Source organism: Gossypium raimondii, chromosome 5 (assembly GCF_025698545.1).
Source record: "Gossypium raimondii isolate GPD5lz chromosome 5, ASM2569854v1, whole genome shotgun sequence".
NCBI lineage: Eukaryota > Viridiplantae > Streptophyta > Magnoliopsida > Malvales > Malvaceae > Gossypium > Gossypium raimondii.
This window is the reverse complement of record NC_068569.1, coordinates 18,546,793-18,570,517: the sequence shown is the minus strand read 5'-3', so window position 1 is coordinate 18,570,517 and position 23,725 is coordinate 18,546,793. Positions and strand designations below refer to the sequence as shown.

The 23,725-nt window shown below is 34.5% G+C and overlaps 2 protein-coding genes across 6 annotated transcripts; both read left to right on the top strand.

Annotated features, from left to right (window-relative positions):
• Positions 1 to 1,496: 1,496 nt before the first annotated feature.
• On the top strand, positions 1,497 to 12,351 carry LOC105769570 (isoamylase 3, chloroplastic). 5 transcript variants are annotated; one of them, XM_012590283.2, is made up of 24 exons: positions 1,503 to 2,047; positions 2,360 to 2,417; positions 2,510 to 2,578; positions 3,000 to 3,157; positions 3,524 to 3,617; positions 3,791 to 4,027; positions 4,328 to 4,432; positions 5,038 to 5,142; positions 5,571 to 5,705; positions 5,837 to 5,923; positions 6,049 to 6,106; positions 6,876 to 6,939; positions 7,558 to 7,657; positions 8,003 to 8,103; positions 8,652 to 8,703; positions 9,732 to 9,794; positions 10,291 to 10,380; positions 10,481 to 10,553; positions 10,770 to 10,849; positions 11,074 to 11,178; positions 11,254 to 11,352; positions 11,436 to 11,497; positions 11,740 to 11,848; positions 12,083 to 12,351. In XM_012590283.2, exons 1-24 carry the CDS (start codon positions 1,938 to 1,940, stop codon positions 12,191 to 12,193), a joined length of 2,325 nt encoding a protein of 774 aa, XP_012445737.1. In that variant the 5' UTR covers positions 1,503 to 1,937; the 3' UTR covers positions 12,194 to 12,351. The 5 variants fall into 5 exon arrangements, with proteins under 5 accessions (XP_052487287.1, XP_052487285.1, XP_052487284.1 ...); XM_052631325.1 differs by lacking the exon at positions 11,074 to 11,178 and having other exon boundaries at positions 1,501 to 2,047; XM_052631324.1 differs by having other exon boundaries at positions 1,501 to 2,047; positions 11,074 to 11,352.
• Positions 12,352 to 21,852: 9,501 nt separating this feature from the next.
• LOC105770808 (uncharacterized) lies at positions 21,853 to 23,584 on the top strand. Its single transcript, XM_012592152.2, has 2 exons — positions 21,853 to 22,232; positions 23,187 to 23,584. Exons 1-2 carry the CDS (start codon positions 21,910 to 21,912, stop codon positions 23,194 to 23,196), a joined length of 333 nt encoding a protein of 110 aa, XP_012447606.1. The 5' UTR covers positions 21,853 to 21,909; the 3' UTR covers positions 23,197 to 23,584.
• Positions 23,585 to 23,725: the final 141 nt, after the last annotated feature.

Sequence of the window (23,725 nt, the reverse complement as noted above, 5' to 3'; positions counted from 1 at the left end):
TCTTGTGCCATAGTCCGCATGAGTTGCGGAACTGTCCAAAGCAAGCCGGAGTCAAAAGGAAGGCAACATCTGAGCTTGGTGAGTCATCGGAGGGGCTTCCACCCAAGGAAGAGGTGAGTTTGTCATCGAACTTAGAGGAAAGAGTTGCGATGAAAACACTGAAGCTGAGACCAATGAGGCTCAAGTTGAGTGAAGCGTCGGAGTTGGCCGAGTCATCGACAAGGCTTCCACCTATGGGAGAGGTGGGTGGTGCATCAGACTTCAAAGGAAAAGAAGCGATGCATGTGGGATAGTTGACCAGAGTAAATGCGACGAGTAGGACGGCTCGAGTTAAGAAGTGACGGAAGCCGAGGCAAAAATCCCGAAGAAAGGGAAAGGCTAAGGCGACGAGACAAGACCGAGGCGAATCAGGTCAGTGCCATTCAGAAGTCGCAACGAGGGCGTTGCGAGAATAAGTAGGGGGAGAATGTCACGGGCCGCAGTTCAAAGCCCGTGACCAGCGCACCAAATGCATCCAATGGAGGTCTGTTGCTCAGATGGGGATCATTTGGCCTACGAGAACTGGCCCGATTCAAAGAGCTGTTGGACAGGCCTGTCAGATTGAAGCCTGATTGGCTCGATAATGAAGATAGGACTATGTAGTCTTAGAAGTTCTAATTGTACACAGCTTCTAGTTCTGTAAACTTAGAGTCCTAATTGAATACAGCTTTTAATTGTAGCCATCGGTTTTGGGGGAGCTCAACTATAAATAGAGAGCCTCCCCCTCATTTGTACTCATTCTTGAATTGTTTCATTATTCTTTGTGAATAAGAATTGAGAGCATTTACTCAAACACTTTGCGAGCGCTCTTTCTGTTGTTCTTTTGTAGCTTCTTTTGGCACAATCGCTTCCGCTATATAAATTGGTGCTTTGGAGGAATTCTAAGGAATCCTCACTTTTGGGCGTAAAGGCTGACTTAGGCGAGTTTGGAGCAAACGGATCGCCTAAGGCCGCACGGTTTGCGAGACGAAAGGTCTAGCCCCGCGACACTAGGGTGTTGTAGCAGTTACGGAGAACCATAATCTCAATGCTGGTCAACCAAGCAACCGGGATAATAAATCATTAATAAAAAAATGGAACAATTACCATCCAAGTGTCAAAAAATTTAACAAATACATGCCTTGGTACCAGTTTTTTGCCTTGGAAACTCAATTCCTAATTAATGCTTTTGAAACTACAATTTCTATATTAGCTTCTACCACATGGAGCTCTATGATAAAATTAAAAACAATGATGGCTAAATAAAGCAATTTCTGTTTTATAATTGTGGGTCGCAGTTTAGCATGAGATTTTGCTTCAAAAATGAAGAATAAGAGGCAAATTGTGAATATTGGGCCTATGGGTTGGGTATGGGTCCATCGCTCAATCTACATGACCTCACAAAAAAAATCACGTCAGGGTGCTTAAAAGAGAGATATTTTGAAAGATAAAGATAGCTAGATCCAAGGATTTCATGATTTCAATGAATGAATGAATGATATTCTAAGCAAGCTTGCATTAGCAAAAAGAAATAAAAATAAAAAAACACACGTGTAACTGTCGCATGAAAGTTTCCATGGAAAACTCGCGCTTCCGTTCACGTGGCAGACCAGACTTCCCCGCTTCCATATTCAGTACTCTCTCCAAACCTTAATCAGTCTTCACTGATCTCTCGTCTCTTCCCTATCCAATCCCCATAGATTATTATTGCTGTTGCTTAACACAGAGGAATACGGAAGACTCACTCACTTCGAGCTGTTTCTTTTCTGCCCTCTTTTTTTTTTTTTAATATTGGAATCCTTATTTAACTTCTGGTCTGGGGTTAGGATCAAGTATCTCATCCATTCCATGTTTGGTCTTTTCGTTACCCAAAGGAAAAGAGAATAATAAGATAAGGATAGAAATATAGGAAAGCAAAGATGCTACACTCATCTTTTATATCCAAATCAAATGGTACCAAGTTTCCTTCCTTCGCTTCCGCAAATGCAACCCTTTCTTCCTTCCGAGCTTCTTCTCATTTTCAAATGGGGTATGCTCCTTTTTTTTAAATGCATACCTTGGTGTTTTCTGATATATATTATTTCTCAGGTCTTGGGGTTAAACAGGAAAAAAGTTAATATGAATGGGTTCAATTTTTATATTCTGTTAAGCTCTTGTAATTAAAAAAATGGTGAAAAAGTTTCGATCGGGTCTCAATTGGGAGAATTTCATGTTATTATTTCGGTAAATTATTAAGGGTAGCTAGTGAAAATGGTGTATATTGAAATGGGATGTCTTGTTTTTGCGTTTTTTTTAGCAGTTAGTTTGGGTAATTTATTGACATATGATAGTGATACTTTAGATTGAAGTGGAGTAGAATTGCATTCAGTAGCAGCAGCGGGCAACGACTTTCAAGTAAGGCATGTCTATGCTTATAATGATGCCATAAAAATTTCCAATTTGACTAAAAAAAAGAGGGGCAATGTGATTGAGTGTTTGGGCATATTGCAAGGCAAGGAGCCGTGTCAAGCATAGGACAGCAAACGTCTACGGGCGTCAGGCAAGAGAACGTGTACTTGAGGTATCTTAATCTCCTGAATTTGTTTCTCTTTCATTGAGTTTGTTCTGCAATATTGAAATGTGGGAGTTATAAGGGACTAGGGAGGTAAATGAAGTTGACCTTACTCTTCTGTTTCTCTTACTCACGTTTAAGATGTAAACTTGCATGGATAGTGCATGATGTGTGGCCAAATGTCATCTTGATAGTAAATTGCAAAAATCCTTACTTGCTCCATGCACCTGCTTTTTATTAGTAGCTTAGCCAAAAAAAAGCCCTGCTATTATTAGTACTCTGTCTTTTATTATGCTCACTTCTTTTGCATTTTTTTTCTAAGTTTGCTTGTTTTGCAAATATGATACTGGTCCTGACTAAGAAGCAATGTATGTATACTAACACTATATATTGATCTAAACCATTATTTATTCACTCTCTGCAATTTCAGGAAGAGGCCCCTGAAATGGCAGAAGCCACACCATCCTTTAAAATTTTTCCAGGTCAGGCATTTCCATTAGGTGCATCAGAAGTTGATAATGGGATCAATTTTGCCATTTTTTCACAGCATGCGACTGCAGTTACACTTTGCTTATCACTTCCCCAGAGGTAACAATACTGCCTCTTTTTGCTTTATACATTATATTATCTGTGTACTTATTCTTCTGGGATAAGTTAACCTGATTCGTTGTTTTCATTTTGTCTGTTTTTAATTAAATTACTTTGTGAGCTTATGTAAACTTATTATCCTCTAGCGTGGACTTCATGTTATTTTATATCATACATGTAAAATTGATATCTCATGACTGGCTTTTTTTTTCTCCTAAATAGGAAAGATATACGAAAAAATATGTTCAGATATTTCTTTGTTCACGAAAAAATGTGTATAAAAGTTTGCTCTTCCTTTATATTTGTAGTGTTTGTCAATATTGTTGATGATGAGTAATTCATTGTTGTTGTGGTAATGTATATCAGGGGAGAACTTGACATGCTGGCTGGTGGAATGATCGAATTTTCTTTGGACCCTAATCTCAACAAAACTGGAGATATTTGGCACATATGCATTGAGGTAGTATTTCTAGCAAGATTCTTGAAATAATTTCTTTGTTTCTGAATTAGAATCAACTTCTCTTATTTCGTTGTCTTTAATATGCATACTTGAACAGTGGAAGCAACTCTTTAATTTTCTTGCCATGATGTAGTCTGATTTCTGGTTGCACCAAAATGACTCTCCAAATGTAGGATTTGCCTCGGAGCAATGTCCTCTATGGTTATCGCATTGATGGTCCCAAAGATTGGGACAAAGGGCATCGGTTTGACAGCAACAATGTTCTTATAGATCCTTATGCAAAGCTAGTAGAAGGTCGTCGAAATTTTGGAGATGCAAAGCATAAATTATCAAAATTTCTTGGAACATATGATTTTGATAGCTTGCCTTTTGACTGGGGAGAAGACTACAAGCTCCCAAATATCCCCGAGGTATGGGCAAGAAAGTTTGTTTTTGTGGCCCACAGCCAATTCTCCTATTGGGTAGATCAGTCATTCGTTTGTTTGTTGTTTCTTTCTTTCTCACGTTTTGCAACTTTTGTTTGATGCATATCTGAAGTAAGTTTATCTTTTATATCTTGTAAATGGATCCCATGTCACTTATGCCACATATTAAGTTCTCCTCAAGTTCTATTTTTTTTGTTTAGAATCAAAGTCATTGAGTTTGTGGTTCATCTCATCTGTGAATATTTCTGCAGCTCAATTTTTATGACACTTTCCACTTGATTGCAGAGAGAACTTGTCGTATATGAAATGAATGTTCGTGCATTTACAGCTGACGAATCTAGTTGCTTGGATCAAGATATACGGGGCACTTATGCTGGTCTGATAGAGAAGGTATTTATTTATTGCATTATGCTCCATCACATTTTAAGAAATTGCTATTTGGATAATGTATTAGTTACAAGATTTAATAGTGCTTTCAGTTTGCATTTTAACATAATTAAGCCATGGTGATGTGTTGATTCAATCTTAACTCTGTGACTGATAACTGAGAGTTGAGCATATGACATAGATACTTATCATTGACACAAACACAGGTTTTGGTTTAAGACATGGGCATTAGGGTTAGGGCATCCTGAAAGGATGGATTTGCAATGCTTGTAACATCAGTTGTTCTCTTCCTTGAATGAAGAGCAACTTTTTTATGCAAACTAATTAAGTTGTCCCTATTAATCTTAGCAAGATAATATATGCACTAAGAAGCATGAGAATGGTTGGGGAGAATGAAGCCATAGTATTATGTTGTTATCTCTAGAGAACTGCCATGTGCTCCATATGACAATCAACATGCTAAAGGAAATTTTGTTAAGAGTAACTTCTTTCATTCTGCATGGATGTCTTATTCCAGAGAGTTGATTACATATTTGTGTCTGTAGAGAAATGATTGGACTCTTTTCAAATATTTATCTGACAGTTTTTTTGTTGAATTTTCTTTAAAGATCCCACACCTTCTAGAACTTGGAATCAATGCAGTGGAGTTGCTTCCTGTCTTTGAGTTTGACGAGTTTGAGTTTCAAAGGCGCCCCAATCCCAGAGATCACATGGTAACTAGAATATTCAATAAGCACGCACACTTTTTTTGGGTCTCAAAACGTATTTAATGTTACTAACTTCACTGCTCTTTTCACAGTTGCTCAGTTTGTTATCAATTTATAAGTTGGTATATATTTTGCACTGAACTTGAAAGTTTAGGTTCTATTTATAGTTTGAAGTAGTTGATCCCACCTTGTGGATAGTGTTCATAGGATTCCAACTACTTAATGAAATGCCAAACCCATTAATAACATGTTACAACAGTTTGTGATTATCTGGATTAATTTTCTTGGACCAAGGTCTTATAGTGTGCTCTTTTGTCACACCTGCTCTGTTACAGTGACCCTATTTAAAAATAAATTAAATAATTTGTATATGTTAATTGTAGTGAAATTTTAATAACACTGAGAATCCTGTTTGTTTTATTTTTTAATTTAAGATCAATACATGGGGTTACTCGACGATAAATTTCTTTGCTCCTATGAGTCGTTATGGTAGTGGTGGTGGAGGAGCTGTTAGTGCTTCTCGGGAGTTCAAAGAAATGGTTAAAGCCTTGCATGGGGCTGGAATTGAGGTAACTGTCTTTTATCACTATGGTTAGTAGACTACATAATGTACAATTGGTGATAATTTCCTTCTTGTTGTTCCATTGCAAGTATGAAATATGCTTATTGTTGTGTTTCTTGACTTTTTATTTTCATGCAGGTGATTTTGGATGTTGTTTATAATCACACTAATGAAGCTGATGATAAGCATCCTTATACCACTTCATTTCGTGGCATAGATAACAAGGTGGTTTTTCTTTTTTCTCTTTTCCCCCATAACTGTAGTAAGGCATTTCAGCATTAGAAATCATGTTCCTTATTGATGCAACATATTTCCCTCACAGGTGTTGTATCCTACTAATTCATTTGCAGGTTTATTACATGGTGGACTTAAACAACAAAGGTCAACTGCTAAACTTCTCTGGCTGTGGTAATCCGAGTTTCCTACTTGGCTTTTTTTTGCGGTTTTCTTGAGGAATCTGTTCCATTATTCTTTTTCTAGATGTAGAACAGTTGACTCACAAATTTCTTCCCTAAAAAAGCTATTCCCTTGCAGATGTGTAAAAGTAACTCATTGCTAGTCTCTTGTTAGAATATCAAGACTGCTTTTGAGATTGTTTTGTTTTCTAACTTACTTCTCAGAATCTTATATCTTCTCTTTCCAGGTCTACATAGCTATTGATATGATCTCTGCCTGCTTTGATAATTATAAAGATAATTCCCATCTTAAGTCACTCGAATTTAGAAAGAAACTACCATAATTTTGTCTGATTAAGAATTTAGCATCTTTCTTCAACTTTCAACCTCTTATGTTTCTGTTTCTCATCTGTTATTGTGATGCTACTGAAGTCAAGATCTTGCTGTTTGCATAAGTTTGGTGCAGAGTATGACCCGAGGCATGTCTTTTGAATTTGTCTTCTCTGTGATAAAGATGTAAAATATTTCAACATTTGGATCACTTTATTCATCTTTCATAAATATAGTGGTTTAGCTCAGGCATTAGTTTTACATCTAGCTTCTTTTTCTGGTGTTTACACTCTCATGAATCAATTGCTGGGCGGTTAAGAATTCGTCTAAAACAATTATTTCAGAGAGTGCAAAACAGGATGAATTTGGGATCTATATTATTTTTTACGAAGATTTATAATTTCCTCTATCTAATATAAAGATTTTTGAGATGCAAACTTGGTGTTCTTCAGGGAATACATTCAACTGCAATCATCCTGTTGTCATGGAGCTCATAATTGACAGCTTAAGACACTGGTATGGATACGAATCCTATAGGAACTCATGCCTTTTTCTGCTAATAATATAGATATTTCTTTTTAGTTAAAGCAATTTGAAACCTTTTTTTTTTGGTTTTAACATCCTGTCCTGAATTGTTTTCTTTCCTTCCTTATTTCCCTTTTTTTTTTAAGTGTTTGCTGGGTTGTTCGTTAAATTGTAAGTCCTGTTTTATTATTGTTTCATGTACAAATAATTTGAGATGTAGTGCTGTTGTGGTTTTCCTTTTGATGGGAATTACTACTAACTCAAGAAAGTTTAAATGGGCTTTAGCATACACACTTAGTTCTGCAGTTGGATAATTTTCAACTCAAGAAGGAAAAACAGAATTGGCTTAACTGAATTATGATACACTTTTAATCAGTTGGATAATCTGTATTTAAGTCAGTCAACATACTTAATTACACCTGGAGAATAATCAATAATGTTCAACATTTTATTTTTCTTACCTTTTATGCGTGTGTATTATCTTTGAACCAACAAAATTCAGTCTTTCAAGAGTTTCTTACTGGACACCAGAAAACCCTAACATATGGTGAAACCAACAATTTTTTATTGGCTGACATGTTTCCTATTCTTTGCTATTACCAAATGTAGGGTTGTTGAATATCACATAGATGGATTTCGGTTTGACCTTGCCAGTGTTCTTTGTCGAGGCACAGATGGTTCTCCTCTTGGTGCTCCTCCACTTATCAGGGTAGGTGGCTTAAATGCCTTTTCACTATAAATTGCTACACGCTGCATATCTGCTTTATTCAAAGTACAGTGGTTTAAAGTCCCTTTTGATCTAACATGGTACGATAACAGGGCAACATACTATTATGGTTTAACAGCCAGATCTACTGAGGATATTTTTTGTTAGGTTTATTCTCCTATTCTAAAAGATTATAATCAAAGCATTGCTAAAGTTTTTGCTCTCAATTCTTTTATTCTTAAGAGTTTTGCCTTTTCCTTTTTTTCTTTTTGTTTGGGGGGGGGGGGGGGGGAACTGTCAAGTTGCTGTTTCCTTTTGTGAGTTGTTGACTCATTCTTTATGAACCAGGCTATTGCGAAAGATGCTACCTTATCAAGGTGCAAAATTATTGCTGAACCTTGGGATTGTGGAGGGCTCTATCTTGTTGGCAGTTTTCCTAACTGGGACAGGTAGTTGGCTTAAAAAAACATTTGATCTTCATTCTGTTTGTTTAAGGAACTAGAGCATTTAGAGCACGTAAGACCAGCTCTGGCTGAAATTACTTCTTCACTATTTCATTTTCAAATAATACTTTTAACTTGTAAGTGCAGTCATTGTTACTAACCTCCCTAGTTGGCAGTAAATCTAGTTATAGAAACCTCGAGGGAGGAGTGTTTTCTTTTGATTTTTGAACTTTGAGAAAGATACATGCAATTTTGGCATTTTCCCTACTTTTCTATGTAAGATTTCTTTATTTTTTGCCATTGTATATGTCAGCGAGGATGGCATCACTTAGTTTTCTTTGGATACAAAAAGATTTTTATGGCTTGCCTGCAGTTCTTGGTTTTCTTTTCTGGAGTCTGCACTTATTATCTCCTAGTTGCATGATTGTGTGATTAATCATAGGTTTCCACCTCTAGCTTTCTACTTCAAATAGTTCTTTTTTTCTTCCCGGAAAATTTCACTTCTAAGAGCACAGTGCACCTTTCCTCTATGACTTTCAATTTCTGTTTTGCAGGTGGGCTGAGTGGAATGGAAAGTACCGTGATGATCTAAGAAGATTTATAAAGGTAGCACCATATGGAACAAATATTTTGTTACATGAACATACAAGTAATTCACATTGATTCGGATTTAACTTCAGAGTGAACACAGAGTCAATGGGAAACTAAGAGAACATTGACCCATTTGTTGTGATTGAAAGGGATCTTTTACTCTTACCTAATGGATTGACTGGTTGGCTATGCATAAAAGGATTCTAGCCGTATTAAGTTTACCTTGATGGCATTGCAAGACCAGTGCAGTCTGAGGCATGCTAAAGGTGCAAGGATGAGCATAATCCTGAGGTGCAAGGTGCAAACCAAGGATTCACATGTATGAACTGTGAAGCAAAGCATGAACTAAGGAAACATAGATCACTCTATTAAACTTTAAGCATTAACTCTCCTCAATTGCCTAGTATTCAACAAATCCCAAATGCTATTAAATGGCACTGTAGGCTCCTGCTGTTCCAAATCTGATGAGAGGTTATGCATAGACCATTCAACCTTTTCATTTTAAAGATACATAATTTGTCTTTTTTGTCGGTTGAATGTAACAATAGAAACTGTAAATTTTAAGAAAAGATAAGCAAACTTAACTGAGTTAGGTTTTTTGCTCCATTTGCCTCTGAATAAAGGTACCTCGCCTTGGGGGTTGGGGTTTGGTGGTGGTAGTGATGGTTGGAGTGGGGCACTTGCTAGATTGTCTTGCATCTTAGCACTTGGGGTTTCTTCTTGGCTACACTGCACTGGAAGTTGCTTGATGCTTCAGAATCCCTAGTTTATCATCAAAGTAATTTTAACATAAGCATTATATAAGAATTTATGTAGTATTTAACTTTTATGAACTGCTTGAGATTGTATGTTGGGTTTTCCAGTTTTGTATTTTATTAAACAAGTAGGAATGTATTGAGTTCAATTTTTTGATACTCTAAACCATTATTTTACATGATGCTGAAATTATTTTCAGGCCTTGATGGGTACTTCAAATTATCCTTTCTTATTTATGATATGATGATCTCTGTTTGGTATCTAATTATGAACTTTCCTTAATTTAGGGCGATCCTGGTATGAAAGGAGCATTTGCAACTCGCGTCTCTGGATCTGCTGACCTGTACCGGGTAAGTGTTATTTGTGCAGTGATATTAGTACTTGTAAATTAGCACTCTAAATACTAAAATCAAGGAAAATCATAGCTGTCTAACTAGCATCTGCGCTTTTTATGCCCCAATTCTCTTGTTTAAATATTATTAACTACTAAGCTTGGAGAGTATAGATGAAAATTTAGAAATGCTAAACAGAATCCCAGCCACATTTTCAGTCCAAATTTTCAAATTATGAAGCTGTTGTTGCATGGTTTGGTTTTGGTCTGCGTATCATTCCTAGACATTAATGTGGGACAAAAAGAAGGCACTTGAAGCATTTAATTGTTTAAGATGTTATTAAATTGCTTTTTGTTATAATTTATGCGTTATGTTGTAATTGATCATATTTGGAATTTGTCTTTATTTTAGGAGTATTTTCCGTGCTCTTAGTTGTAAATTTGACTTGATACAGTCACCTTTAACTTCTTCCATTTTAATGGTTGTAAAACATATTTTTTTTCTCATTCTACAGAAAAATAAACGCAAGCCGTACCATAGTGTTAATTTTGTCATTGCACATGATGGCTTCACCCTCCGTGATCTTGTTTCATACAATTTTAAGGTATATGATGTCCGGTGCATCCATTAAAGTAATTCCTTTGTGTGTGGGGGGGGGGGGGTGGGGGGTATGAAGTATTTGCACTTACTGCTTGTTTTGACAGCACAATGAAGCCAATGGAGAAGGTGGAAATGATGGAAGCAATGACAACTTTAGTTGGAATTGCGGGTTTGAAGGTATGTAAAAAAATGTTTTTTCCCCCTTCGAAATTGTTTTTATATTCTTTCTCTAAGCATGCATAATGATAGTTTTGGACTACCTTAGTGGCTTTAGCTTGTTTCCTTTCATTTCTTTGCATGGTTTGAGTCTCCAGTTAAGTGAATATGTTCAATTGTATCATTTTATTAAAATTTGTTCCATCTAAACTCCTTTTTCCTGTATTTCTTTGATAGGAGAAACTGACAATGTTGATATTATTGCCCTGCGTTTCCGGCAAATGAAAAACTTCCATTTGGCATTGATGGTATCACAGGTAGAGATATTAGACACTAATTTTGCACGTCATATGCTTCATGGAGTGAGAGGTCTCGAGAGGTCCTGGAACTGTCCCCTTTGATACCCCCAACTATCTGTTTAAACAGTGTCTATTTTGTGTATCCATAAGCTCTGTTGATTTTTGCTCTTAGATTTCTATTATTTGCTTTATACTGCGATTGAACTTGTAGAAACTATAATCATTGAGTGCATCATTATTAGGGAGTTCCTATGATGCTAATGGGAGATGAATATGGGCATACACGATACGGTAATAACAACAGTTACGGGCATGATACTGCTCTTAATAATTTCCAGTGGCAACAGGTTAAAATTTATCATTTTTTAAATAACTTTGATCTAAATAGTACTTGCTTGATGGTATTATTTATGTTGAAACAGTTGAATGCAAGGAAGAGTGACCACTTCAGGTTTTTCTCTGAGGTGATACACTATCGGCAAAAGCATCGAGTATTTTCCCATGAGAATTTTCTCGACAGAGTATTTTTCTTTACACTTGTCTTGGTGAAACTACGTTGTGCTTTGACATCCTCTGAAGCTCAATGGGTGCTTTATGTGTGCAGAGTGATGTGACTTGGCATGAGGATAACTGGGACAACCCAGACAGCAAATTCCTCGCATTTACGTAAGAAATTTACATGTCTCTTAATAGGTTGTTGATGTCCCCTAGTCATTTGTGATTTAAGTAATGTGTTGACATTACTCACCACGTTCCTTGTATATCCACATTTGGCTTCATCGACTGATTATGTTGTTCAGAAACAACAATTTTGTTTGCTTTATCTTTATCCATCCCATGGCTGTAAATATTCTTGGGGGCTCCGATGTGCCTTTATGTGTGTGCATGATCGATTTCTTTTCTTGCAGGCTTCATGACAAAGGTGGTGGAGAAATCTATCTCGCATTCAATGCTCATGACTTTTTCGTTAAAGTTTCTATACCCCCAGCGCCACCAAAGAGGCGTTGGTTCCGTGTGGTTAGTCTCAAACTACCTGATTCTGTTCACTTGGCACTTTTTAGTGATCTATGATTCCACCAATGCACTTTCATAGGAAATGAAGATTTTATTAGCATTATTAACTGCAATTTTCCATATTATAAAAGCTACAAAGCCTGTTTGGGAATAAGCATGTTTTGATTGTTAATATAGAAACAGTGTTGTGTTGTTGATAGCTTGAACTGAGATTAGGAATGGATATTGAAACTGCAGGTGGACACCAATCTTGCGTCGCCGGATGATTTTGTGGGTGAAGGAGTCCCTGGAATTGGCAGCACCTATAATGTGGCTCCATACTCTTCCATTCTTCTTGAAGCTAAATAATTATGAGCTGACCTGAACCCCTTGGACTTTGGGTTAGAAGACGATCAGATTTGTTATACTATTTGCAAAGCTTTGTTAAATCTTCTTAAAAGTTGAAACATCTTAGCAAATGTGAAAACTAATATAATTAAGCGATAAATAGTTCGTTTTCATATTTACATCTTGACATTTTCTTTGATTAATTAGAATGCGTTGTAATGATTAAAATTGTAAGGTTATATTATTATGCTTCAAAATTTATATTATTGTAATATTTTACAATAATAAATGTATCAAAAATATTAAAATATTAAAATATTAAAATTAATAATGAAATTCAATTTTCTTTTTGCTTTTTTAACTATTGCTTCAACATTAATGCATCTATTTTGTAGTAGCTATTTTATAGCCGCAAGTTTTGTTTTATATTATTAAAATATCAGTAACTTAAAATATCAAGCTTATGAATGATTTTTATCTTGGTGATTTTACGGAGTAAGGAGAACTACACATGAAGATTTAATTGGAGCATTTTTAACTTGATGCTCATCCAAACACGGAGTTGTAAAAAGCTTTTATAGTTGTTGAGTTGTGTCAAGTGCTAGCTAAGACAAATAAGTCAAGTATTTATCCTCTTTTTAATAGAATTATTCGTCTTGTGCTAACTCTTTTCGTGTCTACTGCAATAATGGAATGAGCATTTTCAACCATGAAAATTGTGAAGATAAGGCTTCGCAATAGAATGGAGATGATTTTCTTTCAACTTACTTGGTGGTACATCGAAAAAGAGATAGCTTAAGAATTTTCAATAGATTCTATCATTGATGAGCTCGATTTTATAAAAAAGTGGATAGTGCAATTTAGGATGCATAGTATTGAGAAATAGGACTAAGGTCAAGTTTTTTTTAATTTAAATGATATTTATGAAAATTTTAGTATAGTATTAGTTATTCTTTTTTGCATATTGAAAAGAAATATTTAATTTTATATAGTGTGAAATTTTTTTACAGTTAAATCTTGCATGCCTTTTAAAAATATTAAAATAATTTGTTTGATAAGAAAAAATCCAAAAAATTTGATATTTTTACTTGATTGTTGGGATATTTTTACTTGATCCTTCCTAATGATAGTGGACAGCATCTAATCATTACAGATACATGCATGCATGCATGCATCTTAGAGATTATCATAATAAAATCTTATGTGGGAAAGGTTTAGAATAATGATTAACATTGTTTTCAAAACTTTGAAAGAATATATATTTTTTCTATGGCTAACATTTTATATTTTGGTTTCTTTTGCTCAACTAGTATTCTCATAGTAGACTTCAGGTGAATCGCCTTTTTTCTTTTTTGATTTCAGTTCTTTGATATTTCGGAATTCGGTAAGAACCCATTGTCTGATCATTCATGACGTAAATTTTACAGGGCTGCTATTGAGTCATCTTTGTTTAGACCATGATTAAAGAATCTGGAGAGTGAAAATGGGATTTTGGCTAATGGGAACGTGACTTTAAGTACTTATTCACTTCATAATACTTGCATTCATCATTGAGCCTTTTGGTATGGGTGCTTTTTGTTTTACTTGTTTTTATCTCTCGTACTGAAAATCATGGAAGAATTGTTAAATAAATTATAGGAAGCTACATCTGATGGATGTTGCTGTGGGTTTTAAGCAAATTCTGAATTTGCTAAACAAAAAAGGAAATGTCATGTTAGGACCGACCCGATTAAGCAACAAGTAAAAAAAAAAGCGAAATAAATTAAGAAATTGAACACACAAATTAAACGTGGAAAACCCCCTCCAAAGGGGATGAAAAACCACGGTCAAAAATAATTTTACTATAATGGCAAAAGAATGAAGAGTACAAAAGATGGAGATAAAAACTAAACCCCGAAAACCCGAAAACAAAGAACCCTCAAAACGTAAACATAAAATTCTCTAAATGTGTTATGAGTTCTAATTTCTAATGAGTGTCTTTTCTAAAATTGTAAAAGAACTTATTGATAGGATAAATTAGTAGGTCAAATAAACTATGCAAATAAATGCTAAATATATATTATACTAAAAAATACTAAATATTCTAGAAAGAAAATATATTTTGTTTAACTTGACTTGCAAGCAATCTATTAAAATTTGGGTCACACAACTCTAACAATCTCCACCTTGACAAGAATTCTTACAACGCCATCTTTGCCAAAGCCCGTCACGGGCCAATCTTGAACTATGTAGGGAATTGACTGAGTCGAATCTGTGCTTAGAAGCTGGAAGACTTCTAGCCTTCGACTTGTGCACTTCCAAATCAAAACTAACCCGGGTCTGATTTTTTCGAACATAGTGCCCTAACTTTTCAAAACCTACATCCGAAAGAGAACCTCTTTTCAACGAAACGGTCATACCTTTTTCCCTCATATGACCAAGTTGCCTCTGCTTCAAACGAGTTGACTTCGACTCCATAACGGACAAGGGACGTCCGATTTCACCGGTCACTGTAGAACCTTCCAGAATATGAAGACTGCCAGTTCTTTTACCTTTTAACAAAACGAGAGCTCCATGAGATACTTTAATGTCGCTCGACTCGATGTTGATTCTGTATCCTTTCAAGTCTAAAATACTCAAAGCGATAAGATTCTTTCGTAAATCAGGTACATACCTCACATCTAGGAGTGTCCTAATTATCCCATCGTGTATCCTAATTTTAATAGTACCAATACCAATTACCTTACTAGATGAATCGTTTCCCATGCACACAATTCTCCACCTTTAACCGAACTATATGTGGAGAACCATTATCTATTGAAACAAATATGGAAAGAATATCTCGAATCTAGAATCCACTCAGACGTGAGCTTAGAGTTATCGCTTGTTGACACTAACAAGAAATCATCACCACTTTTATCGGCCAAATTAGCATCAGCTACATCTTCCTCGTTACTCTCAGCAACTCTTTTATTTCGCGATTTATAACAATCTGCTTTGACGTGACCTAACTTTTTACAATAGCGACACATTTTGTCTCGTTTCTTTGATGCTACCAAAACGGAAGCTTGTCTATCTATTTTACTATCCAAACCAAACTCATTGTTGAGTTTGTCTCTACTTAACAAATGACCCTTCATATATTCGAACGAGAGTTTGTCTCTGTCATAAATTAGGGTCTCCCTGAAAGACTTGTATAAATGGGGTAAAGAGCACAATAATAACATAACCTAATCTTCATCGTCAATATGAACCTAAATGTTCTTTAAATCATTTAAAAGAGTAATGAATTGACTGATGTGATTTCTAAGAAGCTCACATTCGTTCATGCGAAACGTAAATAGACATTTTTTCAACACTAAACGGTTAGCCAGAGGCTTAGCCGCATAAAGAGTTTCTAACCTTTTCCATAAGGCAGACAAGGCTTTTTCATCAAGCTCTTCCCATTCTGTTTGATTTAGAATCTCAGGCTTTTTCCCGGTAACAACCTTTTTCAATTCGATTTGAACTAGAATTGTCATCATCCGAACTTACCACAGATTGAAATTTGTCTCACCATCAAACTTCTCAATTTCAAACCTTGCTGCTGTCATATCTAAACGGGTTGATCTATGAAAAATGAACTAGCTCTGACACCACTTGTTAGGATCAACCCGATTAAGCAACAAGTAAAAAAATAACAGAATAAAATGAGAAATTGAACACACAAATTTAACGTGGAAAAATCCCTCCAAAGAAGATAAAAAACCACAGGCTAAGATAATTTTACTATAATGGCAAAAGAACGAATAGTACAAAAAATGGAGATAAAAACTAAACCCTAAAAACCCGAAAACAAAGAACCCTCAAAACGTAAACACAAAATTCTTTAAATGTGTTATGAGTTCTAATCTCTAATGAGTGTCTTTTCTAAGGTTGTAAAAGAACCTATTTATAGGGTAAATTAGTAGGTCAAATAAACTATGCTAATAAATGCTAAATATATTATACTAATAAATACTAAATCTTCTAGAAAGAAAATATATTTTGTTTAACTTGACTTACAAGCAATCTCTTAGAATTTGGGTCACACAACTCTAACATGTCAAATATCTCCTATAGTACTCACTTTTTTCCCTTTGATGACAGAACTTTAGATTGATTGTTTTCTTTGATAACAGGGAGTTGGTATGTTTGGAAAGCGAAAAGGCTTCCTCAACTTCAAAGCTGATATCATCGATAAAGTAACGGGAAAGAAGGTATTGGATCATCTTCCTAACTAGTTTTCTAAACATGTTGTAACAACCCAATTTTTAGTGGTGTCGGAAACAGTAGTTCGAGACTACTAAATCTGAAAAGTGAGCTCGTAAATTTTATTATATAGTGTTTATGAGTCGATTGTGAATTTAGGAAGGCTTATGAATTAGTGAATTATGCTTTAGAAATATTTGTTAGATTAATTGGTTTTGAAAACGAGGTATCAAGACCTCGATTTTATAAACTGAGCTGTAAATATTTTTATAAATATTTACGGAGTGTCATTAAGGTAGTATTAAAGTTACGTTAGAAAATTTTAATGTTTCGATAGTTAATTAACTAAAAATGACTAAATTGAAAAAGGTGCAAAACTTGCTAATTAAAGAAATAGTGATTAAATTGCTTAATTAATGAACAAAGGAGGACTTAAGGAACAATTATGCCTAAAATAAAGGCATGAGGCGGCATAAGCAGAAAAGAAAACAAAAATCATGTGATTAAAGGGCAAAATTGTAAATTTTGTGAAATTAACTTAAATAAATTGAATTCTAAACTTTTCTAGGCTATTATTCTTCTAATTTTCAGTCCAAAAATGCCATTTAAGGTCCTATAAGTTGGTTTTTCATATTTTTGCATCATGTGAGTTCAATTCTTGCTCTTTTCTTGTAATTTTGTATTTTTAAGACTTTTACAATTAGGCCCAACTATTTAATTCATTAGTTTTTATTCTATGGGTAATTTTGAAAGTTACCATTGATGATTTCTGGATTTTTATGATGAATTAACATGGATTTGAAGTTTTAATTTTGTTTTATGAAGATTTTATCAAGTAATTTCAATAGAAATTGATTTTAGGACCAAATTCAAAAAGATTAAATATTAGGGTTTGGTATTAAAGTATATTTATTAAAGGCTGTGTAATAGCTATATTTATTAAAGGCTGTGTAATAGCTTATAATATTTAGATAAAGTGTTAATTGAGAAAAATTAGCTCATTTGATGAGTTAATTTGTGAGGGACTAAATTGCAAAAACTGTAAAAGTTAGGGTAATTGTGTAATTTCGAAATTTGAAGGGTATAAATTGTGAAGTGGGCTGAAATTGAAATATATGCTAATGAATGAAAAATTTTACATTCTAGATCAAGAGTTCGTAGATCAACGAGAAAAATGAAAATTAGCTGAGTAGTCTCTAAACTACTACCAATTTTACAATCCAACCTAGGTAAGTTCATATGGTTAAACTTTCATGATTATTTGTTAATTTAGGAATGATATAATATATTTATTCATATTTTGTTGTTGAAATTAAGATTATTGTAAAAGTATGAAAATTGAATTGAATGTTTAAAACAAATAGAACGCAAGGTTGAGTACGATTGTTCCGTGGCAAAGAATGAATTGACGGATAAGACCATGGTTGGATCATGAAAATTTTTAAATGTAAGACCATAGCTGGGCTATGACATTTTAATGAAAAGACCATAACTAGGTTATGACACCTTGAACGTAAGACCATGGTTGGACCATGGCAGTATAGATACATGTGTAAGACCATAGCTGGGCTATGGCATTCTGATGATAAGATCCATAATTGGGTTATGGCACTACAAATGTAAGACCATGGCAGGGCCATGACAATGCATGTGTAAGACCATAGTTAGACTATAGCACAAAAAGAACGATATACTCATATCCGTAAGCCGTTCTTCGATTCAGTAAGAAATGGTAAGAGACTTATGTGATTGAATTGAAAGATTTATAGATTATTATTGATATTGATCTGAAGGAAGTGTTTATTGATTATATTGTATTTGACAGGGAAAATATATGATTTATTTACAATTTAATTTATTTTATTATATTAAGTTCAGTAAGATTAATGTTTAACCTATTGAACTTACTAAGATTCATTAAGCTTACTCGTGTTGTTTAATTTTCTTGTAGATTAACGTGTAGTCGGAAGATCGGATCAACACATCAAGCTATACTATCCAGTTTATTCCGATAGTTTTTGCAATGTAAATTTTGGTTTATATGGCATGTATAGGGTTGGTTTGGCAATGAAATAGTTTAAATTGTGGTTGTGAATCTTAAATGTTTGTATGTATGTAATTAGTAGTAGAATTTGATAAATCAATGAAATGAGTTAAATAGGTAGGTATAAGTAAATGAAATATTGTGATGTTATGTCATGTTGAGAGCATGTTTTAGCTTGTATTGATTGCTTGGTTGGAATATATTGGTGTATGTGAATGTTGAGTGCAGGTTAATGTCAAAATGGGTGAGAAAAATGGCCTTAAAATGACCTATTTTCGTCCACAAGGGCAGATACATAGGCTTGTGTCTCAGCCGTATGTGACACATAGCTTGAGACATGGGCGTGTAGTCTAGCCGTGTGTCCCCTACACCTTGAATTTCAAAACAGAATACCCAGGTTTTTACACACGGCCTAGCACACGGACATGTGGCTTGGCCGTGTAACCCCTACACCTTGCACACAACCTAGCACACAGACGTGCGGTTAGCCGTGTGACCCAAGTTAGAGAGTTACAAGGGTAATGACACAGGCTGGGACACGACCGTGTGCCTCATATCAAATGCCCACATGGCCTAAGACACGGGCGTGTCTCCTGGTCGTGTGGCTCACACGACCTGCCATACGGGTGTGGATCCCCTGCTTCTAAGAAAATTTTTTAGATTTTGAAAAAAATACCCTGAGTACCCGATTTAGTCCCGATTCACTTCTAAGGTGAATATTGGGTCTCGAGGGTCCATCTAAGGGACAATATGAGTGTTATATGATTGATTCTTAATATGTGTAACAAAGGTTCGGTAATGCTCTGTAACCCTGTTCCGGTGACGGATAAGGGTTAGGGGTGTTACACATGTGAAACTGCTTCATGTTGGAATTGATTATTATTCCAGCTTTCAACATTTGTTGCAATTATTCATGCAATTATTGAAGCATAAAGGGGGAACGATGAAGTTACAACGCAAGAAGTCGTTGCGAGCTTGAATGATTTGTTATTTTGGAGCACAAAGGTTTAAATGTTGTGTGACAATGAAGAAGCTGAGCAAGAGGAAAGGAAACGGTGAGTTGTTTGGGAGGGCGACAGTGGATAGAGGCATCGGAGAATGGAAACAATTAAATTAAAATAAATGTTCTGGACTAATTATAAAAGAGTTCGTAAAAAACTAAAAAAAAAACCACATCAGTAATCTGTTAGTAGATTAACAAAATTTTTAACAATAATGATTGAGTACTTATCTTAATTAGGGTGACTAAATTTTTAACGGTAATGATCAATTCGAGTACTCATCAATAAAGGTTGTGGCTGACAATAACCAAACACTTTATTACAAAAAAATCCATTTCTATCATGCACATGCCATACACTTTAATACAAAAAAAAATCATTTCTATCATGCACATGTCATTCACTTTAATACAAACAAATCCATTTTTATCATGCACATGATAGAAAATAACTAAAAAATCTAAATCACCATACACTTTGATACAAACAATAATCATATTTGAATTAACATTTAAAAAGTGCTTTTGACAACTAGGAACCGATTTGTCATATTTAAATCCAAAGAAGCTTTGTATTGTTATACATAAAAATAGGAACTAATTTGTCTCTTTTCTAAGGGTATGTATATGGCGCACAATAACTTTAAAAAATCCAAACACGCCATATACTTTGATACAAACAATAATCATATTTGAATCAACATTTAAAAATGTTCTTGACAACTATGAATTAATTTATCATATTTGAATCAACATTTAAAAATGTTCTTGACAACTATGAATTAATTTATCATATTTGATTCAACATTTAAAAAATTTCTTGACAACTAGGATCTAATTTGTCATATTTGAATCCAAAGAAGCTTGATATTGTTAGTCATAAAAATAGGAACTGATTTGTCTCTTTCCTAAGGCTATTTGTATGCACATGACAAACAATAACTTTAGAACAATCCAAACCTGTTATACACTTAAATAACAAAAGAAATCAAAACTTGCCACACTTTAATACAACCAATAAACATACACAGTACATAAACCCCATGCAAATGCAACATTTTCCAAGAAAGGAATCCAAAAAAACCCTAAACCCAAATCTCCCTAAATTCAAAAAAGCATAAACTAACAAAGAAACTTACTCGTTACAATGGATGCAACAACATCAGCTGTTTCTATCCTATTAACAATTGTGGCCCTAAACCCTAACCACTGATATCTTTTGTTGTCTTTTTTTTTTCCATAAACTCAAAACTCAAAATATCAATCATTCAAACTTTCAATCGTTCAATCGTTGAATCTTACTTTTACACTAAAAGTTTCAATCATTCAATCATCTAACACTAAACCCTAAAATGTTAATACCAATCGATCCTTTCTTTTTTTTTTCTTTAATCCCAATCCATCTTTTCTTTTTCCTAAACCCATCCAAACCTTAGACCCTTTGGCTCCTCATCAACGAGGCAAGTTAATTGGCCACATCACCTATCCCGTTAGACCTGAAATGGAAAATGTTAGTGGGTGACTAATTTGTCACTTTTCACTAACGTTAGTGACTGATTTGTTATTTTTTGAAAGTTGAGTGACTGTTTTGTTATTGAAATAAAAGTTAAGTGATTGTTGGTGTACTTTACTCTAAAATAAATGTTCTGGACTAATTATAAAAAAATCCCCAGCTCTAGTAAAAAAGTAAAAAAAATTGTCACATCAACAACCCATCAGTAGATTAATGGGATTTTTAACTACAATGGCCAATTCGGGTACTTATATTAATTAGAGTGATTAAATTGACAAAAAAAATAAAGTGACCAAATTAAGAACAACGCTATTTTAGAATACCTGCAATGTAGTTTACCTAATAAAATATTATGTAAATGTCAATGTAATAATATAATAAATAATAAAAGTTTTATTAATTCATTTTTATAAAATTCATGCTTTTAGATATTATAAATAAAGAAAATTAAAATAGAAAAATAAAATTATATGTTTGAATCAGACTGGACTAGAAACTGGTTGGTGTATCAGTCTAAAGAAAGTCATTAGATCAATGGATTTGGAAATTGGTACGGATTGATTGAAATGAGCAAAAAATTGATTAAATTAATTTTTTTTAATTTTTAATAATTTATTTAATCAAACCATACGAACTAATTAATTAAATTAATTAAATGGATGAAGTGATAATTTTACCAAATCCGCTATCCATCCATTCTGAAAACCTTTATTATTTACACTCGATGGGTAAGTCATATATAGTTTAGAACCACTACAATCAACTCAAAACAGAAAATATTTACACTCAATTGGGCCGGGGGACGTAGGCAGGTCTAGGCGAGTGGGGAATGAAAAAACGCAGAGGAATATATTTCATTGATTAAGGGCATCTTAGTAATTTAATGTTTTAAAAATTAAACGAAATAAACCCTAATGAGAATGCAGACAGATTGAAGCAAACCCAAAATTGTGCCAAAAATCCATTACAAAATGAACGCTATATCGAGGCGAGCTATTACTGGAATCTTTGCTCCAGCGAGACAGGGGATCAATTTATTGAGTCATGATCTGAGTCAGGTTCAACAAATGAGAGGGATAAGGGTGAAGGTAAGGAACGGCAACTTGGAGCAAGCGTTGGCGGTGATGCAGCGGGTGATGCAATCTAGCGGAATCGAACGGCTGATAAAGCAGGAACAAACTCATCACATTAAGAATTCGGAGAAACGGATTCTGGCACGCAAGATTTTGGAGCGTAAGATCAAATCACAGGACCACGCTCGCAAGCTGCAGACCATCCTCATCAAGAAAGTCAGGTACTTGAGAAGTTCATCAGTTCATAAATTTTGAATTTCAGTCTTCTTGATACTCTATGTTTAGATAGCCATAGTTAAAATTCTGAATGATGCTAACAGAATGCCAAGCACACACACACACACATATATTTACTAGGATATAATTGAACTGAGTCGAACTGGAATTCAACATGAAATTCGAGTTTGATTGAGTTTCATATTTATAACTTGAGTTCAATTCGAGATAAGAATCAAACTGTTAGAACTTACTGTAGACTCCATTAAGCTTCTGTATCTAGTAAAAAATAATCTCAATTATCCTGCATGATTTCAAACTGGATTATTTATTTGAGTTCGAGTTAAAATTAGGTTTTTCAATACTAAATAAAAATTAAAAAGTCAACTGGGCTCTTGAGCTATTTCAGTCAAGTATTAATATGTTCAAATTCGGCTAGTTCAAGTGCTTGAGCTGCTGCTTAAGTTCTAGCTTGACTTGAAAATGATCAAGCCGAGTTTGAGTTCTTTCAAGATGAACTTGATTAGCTTGCAAGCATAATTGTCTTGTGTACTATCATCTGCAACAGTGTTGAATCTATACTATTATTCGCAATTGTCTGGGTACTCTTGAGTAAAGGGTAAGCTTGATTCTCATGCTCGATTTCTAATCAGATTATTATGTTTGAGCTTGAGTTTGTATTAGGTTTCTAATCAATTAGGTTTGCGAGTTATTTGAGTCATGTATTAGGATACACGAATTTGACTCACCCAATAGTCTGATCTTCTCAAGCTCTAGCTTGAATCGATTATGATTGAGCCAAAATTGAGTTCTTTAAAGAAAGATCCAATTGTTCGTGCATTATCATCCCCTACCATGTTTGAATCTGTTTTATGTCAGTGAATCTTTGCTCTGTTTCTTCTTGTTTTGCATTTCCTTCTGTGAGAACGTATGAAAATGTTGTTGTCTTTGTTATGCAGGGGTCTGTGAGGGCAGCTTTGGTGTAGTTTTCTCGGTAAACTTTTGTTTTCTTAGGGAATTCAAGGATTGTTCAAAACTTTATTACCCTTTTTTTAGTTCAACTAGATGAATTGGGCATTGGCATTTGCACTGGTTTGACATTCCTTAGTTCATGGTTGAAAATTGATGAATGATGATACATATGAAACATGATGATTGGGGGCTCATTTGGATTTAAACGGAGCTACAGTACATGACTTGTTAATCACTCTGGAGCCTGGATCACATGGTGTTATGTTGTTGCGATTCTTAATTTTTCTTGAAATGTTTGTGTATACATTATCCCATGTGTAAGTATGGTGATATAATCCTCCAAATACATTAAAAACTTTAAAATATAGAACATACTTCTGTCAAACACATCCCCGTATCCGACTCTTACATATCAGTCCAAGTAACATAGGTTAGTGGAAATAGTTGCCAGAACATTCAGATATGGCCGTTTTCGGTAAAAGCATTCAATCGTTATTCATAAGACATTCAACATTCTATGCCATTC